A 6,540-nucleotide genomic window follows, 5' to 3' on the forward strand; every position below is an offset into this window, starting at 1 on the left:
ACCAACACCACCACCACCATCACCACCACCACCACCACTACCACCACCATCACCACCACCACCACCACTACCACCATTACCACCACCATCACCACCATCAGGCATTGCTGGGCCTCCCCAGGTGGGACATGTACTCATGGTGCCTGTGGACCTGCAGGAGGTCCCCCAGAGGCTTCCCGCCCCCAGGCCCACCTGAGCCCCCATACTTATTGCTGATGTCCTCGATCTTCTGCTCGGGCCGCTGCTTCTGCTGGAACTGCTGGTTCTGGAGGTAGTTCTCCTTCAGGTAGATCTCCCAGGAGAGCAGGGCCGCCTCCTCGTTCTTCTCCAGCTTGTTCTCTGTCAGGGCCGGAGGACAGACCAGGGAACCTGGAATCCTCAGGAAGTGGGCCCTGAAGCCCTGACCCACCGGGGGGCCCCGTGGGAGGGGGCCAGTCCTGCCGCACACCTGCCCCCAAGGGGGCCTCTAGGCTCGGTCCCCACTACTTGCTCAAGGCCAGCAGAAGGCCAGTGGCCTGAGTGGCCTGCACGCCTGCCGAGCGTCCAGGGTTCTGGGCAGAGCTGCCACACCACCTCCACCCCCCTGCACCCGGGCGGCCAGGACATTCAGGAGAGGCACTGGGACTGGCGTACTGAGCTGCTTGTGCCTCTTGGCCGGAGTCTTCAGCACCACCCTCTTGATGAAGAGCTGAAGGTGACTGAGGAGGATGAAGGGGGGCGGTGCGGCAGGGCGGCTGTGGTACTCCTCGATCAGGTCGTGGCGCTGGAACTTCCAGATCTGGTCTGTGTGCTCCTGCACCTGCTGGAAGGTGTAGCTGTCGGGGAGGAGAGGTCAGGGTGTTTACCCGGAACAGACCCTCTCACCGCCCGCGTGCCCACTGTGATGCCACAGAGAGCGGAGCCACGCCACACGGGAGGCCAGCTCCAGGCACAGAACTCAGCCCACAGACCTCACAATTCCAGGCTTCCTGGGAACCAAGGCAAGAAAAAAGGAGAAGCATGCAGCCTTTCGATTTCATAAGCCTCACTGATGAATAACACGCAGTGAGTGTTTATCAGGAGACAGACGCTGTCTGGCATTGAACTCTAAGACCTGATCTGCGGATTCTGACGAGCACAAGAGCCAGACCCTCCAGGGGTGCATGTGGAAGAGGCAGGGCTGCAGGGGCCTCCTTGATGTGTCTCAGGGTGACAGGCACAGAGCCCTCCGCAGTGGGAGCCGGCAGTGTGGGTGCCATACTTGCTGCAGGGACAGTGTCCTGCCACCAGCCCCTTGGCCTCGAGATGACAGTCCTGGCCCATGCTCAGGTTGTCTCAATGTTCAGAACCCACGTTAAAGCAAAAGGTGGCAACCTCAGCAACTTAGCCAATGAAACAAGAAGAGAAACAGTTGGTTCCTAACAAAACCAGGAACACAAGGATTTTCAGAGTCCCGGGTAGCACAGGGTCTGTCTGCAGAGGCTGGGAAGGGCTCTGAGGGCCTGGAAGGCTTTCTGAATTATGGGGGCAGCATGGGGAGACCAGGCTTTCTGTGGGCCATGACAGCTCCGCAGCTGTGCTGGGCTCCTCAGCTCCACTGTCAGGGCCAGGAATTGGCCACAGAACCCCCAGAGCCAACCCTGGGGCCCACTAGGACCCCAAACACCTGCGTTTTCATTCTGCATGGCCTCCTGGTTCCCTGGAGTTCTTTTTTTATGCTGCCTCTGGTGTGAGGTCCTCAGCATTTAATTTGTTCTAAGTTTAAAAGCTGCAAGAGCAAAACAGAACCCCAAAAGCCTGGGGCCCACAGCTGCTGTGGCTGAGCAGAGACACGACCCCAGAGGACCACGTCCACCAGGGGCCGGATGGACAGCCACCTATTTTGTACTTCTTGTTTCAAAAGCAACAATAGCAAATAACATTCCAAAAGTTCTATGATAAGACTGGGTGTTTCAAGACACTAAGCATTTAAAGAAAATCCTAGACATTTTCAAAGAGAAGAAACAGCTACTGCATGGGTCTCCTGATGCTGCTGTAGTGAACCGCCACGGCCTTGGCAGCTCAAAGCAATCAGACTCTTCTCTCAGTCCTGGAGGTCAGGAGTCTCACTGGGCTAAAACCAAGGTTCAGCAGGGCTGTGCTCCTCCCATAGGTCAGGAGCCTCCATGCCCTGCCTTTCCTGCCTTCCAGAGGCCACCTGCATTCCTAGGCTGGGGTTCTCACCTCCCCCTGACGCTCACTTCCAGCGTCACATTCCTTCTCTGCCTCCCTCTTCCAAGGCCCCTCGTGATGATGTCGGGCCCATGCAGATAACCCCAGATAATTTCCCATCTCAGGATCCTCCACTTAACCCCACCCTCCCAGTCCCTTTTGCCACATACGGCCCCATAGCCACAGGGTTCGAGTGTGGACATCCCTGGGGCTGTTATTCAAACTGCCACAAATGCCACAAACACCAGGCCCAGAGGAGGTGGACACGTGTGCAAATCCACAAAACCAGCAAAGCACGTGAAGACGTGCAGATGAGGAAGACCCTAATGGCGCGGGAGGGCGGACACAGAGCCGTCCACAGATGGATCGGAGCTCCGGGAAGGCACCGCAGAGCCAGTGCCGTCTGAGGCACACAGTGGGGGCGGCAGGAACACGTCTAGGGCTGGGGAACTGGCCCCAAAGAGCTAAAGAACCCAGCAACTAAGAGAAATGCTCACACTTACAGACGGCAGACAGGAAGAGAAACCACCTGCTGGGACGCTGAGACTTGCTCGCAGGAGCTTTCGGAACTGGCTGAGGTCAGCTGGGACCAATGTGGCCAGCTGGAGTCTGCACAGCCCGAGTTTCCACCCCGGGGTCCCAGTAACTCCGTCCAAATGTGCACACGAGACCCATGAGGAGACACAACTTTCCAGAACCCCCTTTTCTTCCACCAGCCACTTACTAATCCAAGAACCCACCCTCGAACCTTCCCTAATAGAAACACTGCATTAAAGCCAGCACGGGGAGACAGACGTGAACTGCGCCCCTGTCCCTTGTGGGTTGGCCTAGAATAAAAGCTTTTCTTTTCTCAAAAACCTAGTGTCACAGTATTGGCCTCCTGCACATGGGGGAGTGAGCCCTTTTGCTCAGTAACAGGGAGAAACAGGCAGAGCCCTCGGGGTGACAAGGGGACAGCCCTGAGCAGCAGCGGCCCCAGCACACTCCCCAGGCAGAGCAGCGAGCTCACGAATAATGCTGCTCCTGCGCAAAAGGAACGGGGCTGACGCCGACATGCCTGCCCTCCGCGGCAGCGCCGTGAGCAGGGCCCATGTGGATCTGCCGCACTGCGGGTCCCCAGCAGCCACAACGACAGACCCACGCCAGCTCAAGAGACGCAGCAGTGACCACAGAGAGTGGCTGTGCCCACTCCACCAGGATACGAGTGACACACCTCTGTGCACCAGCCCATCATCCACACTGTCCACAAGACCCTGGAGACAGCGTGGCCACTGCGGCCCAGGAACGCCGCCCACCCACCCACCTGCACGCCAGCCCCACCCAGGTGCTCACTTGAACATGGCGATGAGGAGGTTGAGCAGCAGGATGTTGGTGAAGAGCAGGTAGAGGCAGAGGAGGAGGACCGTCAGCCACTCGGGGAAGGCCGGCCTCTGCTGCGTTGCGTCACTCTCGGGGCACTTGGGCTTGTAGGGGTCGGTGCCGTTGGGGCTGCAATGCTCCGGGTTGAAGTTCACGCCTGGCGTTGGGAATGGGGGTGGGTGAGCCAAGAAAACAACACAGAGTCAAGAGGAGCCTGGCAGGAGGGGGCCCTCGAGGCCTCCAGTCACTGCCAGGTCCCCTGCAGGCCTGATGCTGCTCATCTGGGTGACCTCAGCTGTCACCTCTGGGCCAGAAGTCCAGAAAGAAGCATCTGTCTCCAGCCAGACGCAGGTAGGAGGCCCCGGGGGCAGAGCTGCACCCAGGCTGGCCCGTGCCTCCACCCAGGGTGTGCCACCCACCAGGGCACTGCCAGGGTCCCAGCCAGGGCCAGCACCAGGTCCCAAGCCTGGGGAGTTCAATTTGGTGGGAAATAATTTAAAAGGAAAGGCCAGGAGCAGTGGTTCATGCCTGTAATCCCAGCATTTTGGGAGGCCAAGGCGGGCGGATCACCTGAGGTCAGGAATTTGAGACCAGCCTGGTCAATATGGTGAAACCTTGTCTCTACTAAAAATACAAAAATTGGCCAGGCATGGTGGCGGGCGCCTATAATCCCAGCTACTTGGGAGGCTGAGGCAGGAAAATCACTTGAATCCGGGAGGGAGGCGGAGGTTGCAATGAGCCGAGATTGCGTCATTGCACTCCAGCCTGGGCAACAAGAGCAAATGTCTGCCTCAAAATTAAAAAAAATAAAAAAATAAAAAAAAAAAAAAAGAATTGAAAAGGAAAAAAATAACAACTATCCCAAAGAGAAGAGAGACAGGGAGATGTGGAAAAGGGAAGATGCTGCAGGGGCAATGCATCGACAAGTGAAACGGGTGATTGTGAAGCAAAATAGCGTCCTGCGTGCATAGAAAGTAAGGACTATTGAATATGGAACCAGCTTCCACCTTAAACAAATCTCTAAGGAAACATAGGAAGTTGTTAACAGTGGTTAACTCCGGGAGGTGAAATTATGAATAACATTCTTTCCTTATACTTATCTTGAATTTTAAAATTGTTCAACAATGAGCAATGCACTATTGGGTAATCAAACCTATTTTGAATGTGTTACTAATTTTTTAAGATAGAAACTCACTCTGATGGCTATAAATTCCTATATTAAAAAAGAGCTGAAATTATTAATGTAACTTTCCACTGTAGCAAACTAGAAAAAGAAGAGCAAACCACCCTTTCACAATAAAAACACTCAAGAAGTTAGGAATCAAAGAGAACCTCTTTGATTGAAAGGACATTTACAAAAACCCTGCAGCTAACATCATACCCAGTGGGAAAACTGGATGCTTTCCCCGAGACAAGCCAAAAGCAAGCAGAAGGAAGGAAAGAATGAAGATTAGGATATAAATGAGATCAAGAAAACAAAAACAATGAATGTCAACAAACCAAACTCAGTTCTTGAAAAAGAGCGACAAAAAATTACCACCTTGTAGCTAGACTGATCCAGGAAAAAAAGAGAGAAGGCTCAAATTGCCAAAATCAGAAATGAAAGAGAGGATATTACTACCAATCTTACAAAAAGAAAAAGAACTCACAGGAAATCCTAGAGAAAATTGCATGCTAAAAAATTAGATAATCTAGACGAATGGACAAATTCCTAGAAAGACACAAACTACCAAAGGTGACTGGAGAAGAAACAGAAAATATAAATAGACCTATAACACATAAAGAGATTGAATTAGTAAATTAAAAGCATCACACAAAGAAAAGTCCACACTCGGAGGAGTTCACTGGTGAATTCTACCAAATGTTCACGGAAGAATTAAAACCACTCTTTTACAAACTCTTCCAAAATATAAGAGAAGGAACTACTTCCTAAGCCATTTTATGAGGCCAGTATTATCCTGATGCCAAAACTAGGCAAACATATTACAAGAAAACCACAGACCAATAACCTTCATGAATGTAGGTGCAAAAATCATCAAAAAACAGCTAGCAAAGTGAATCCAGCACCATATAAAAGGGATTATTCACCAAGACCAAGTGGGACGTGTCCCAGGAACACACAGTTGGTTTAACATTCAAAGGTCAATTGATGGAATGCACCATATTAATAGTAAAAGGATCAAAGACCATCTGAACATTCGAATAAGTGCAGGAGAAGCAGCTGACAAAGTCTACCACTCCTTCACAATAAAAACACACAAGAAACTAGGAATAGAAGGGAACTTCTTCAACCTGATAAAGGACATTTACAAAAGCCCCACAGCTAACATCACACTTAATGGTGAAAGACTTGTTCCCAAAGATCAGTGGACTTGTCTTAAGATCAGGAGCAAGGCAAGGATGTCCCCCCTTGTCCCTTCTGTTCAACATTGTACTGGAGGTTCTAGCCAGGGCACTTAGGCATGGAGAAGAAATAAAATGCAACCAGTTTGGAAAGGAACAAGTAAAACTCTCTTTTTACAGATGACATGGTCTCGTATATGACAAATCCACTAAAAAACTATTAAAAGGAATAAAGAAGTTTAGCAAGGTTTCAGGGTTCAAGATCAATCTACAAAAGACAATGTATTTCTATATACCAGTCATTAACAATTTGAAATGAAATCAATAGGACAATTCTATTTATAATAGCTTGGACAATAATAAAATATTTAGGAATAAATTTAACAGAAGCATTAAGACTTATTACTGAAAACTATAAAACATTATTGAGAGAAATTAAAGAATTAAATAAGCAAAAAGACATCCCATGTTCACAATCAAAATCACAGATGCCCTTTTTGGAGAAATTGATGAGCTGACCCAAAAATTCTTTTGAAGCCAAGGGACCTAGAGGCCAAAGCAATCCTAGAAAAGAACAAATTAGGACTCACACTTCCGAATTTCAAAACTTACTACAAGGCTACGCTCACCAAGACAGTGCGGTCAAAA

At 50.6% G+C, this 6,540-nt stretch overlaps 1 protein-coding gene across 1 annotated transcript in view; it reads right to left on the minus strand.

The window, feature by feature from the left end:
* TRPM2 (transient receptor potential cation channel subfamily M member 2) overlaps positions 1-6,540 on the minus strand; it is a 93,989-nt gene that overhangs the window by 24,201 nt on the left and 63,248 nt on the right. Inside the window, 3 exon segments of the mRNA XM_058427493.1 lie at positions 207-339; positions 634-815; positions 3,523-3,706. Coding sequence (XP_058283476.1) covers positions 207-339; positions 634-815; positions 3,523-3,706 — 499 coding nt within the window.

This window comes from Hylobates moloch, unplaced genomic scaffold (genome assembly GCF_009828535.3).
Source record: "Hylobates moloch isolate HMO894 unplaced genomic scaffold, HMol_V3 SCAFFOLD_14, whole genome shotgun sequence".
Classification (NCBI taxonomy): domain Eukaryota; kingdom Metazoa; phylum Chordata; class Mammalia; order Primates; family Hylobatidae; genus Hylobates; species Hylobates moloch.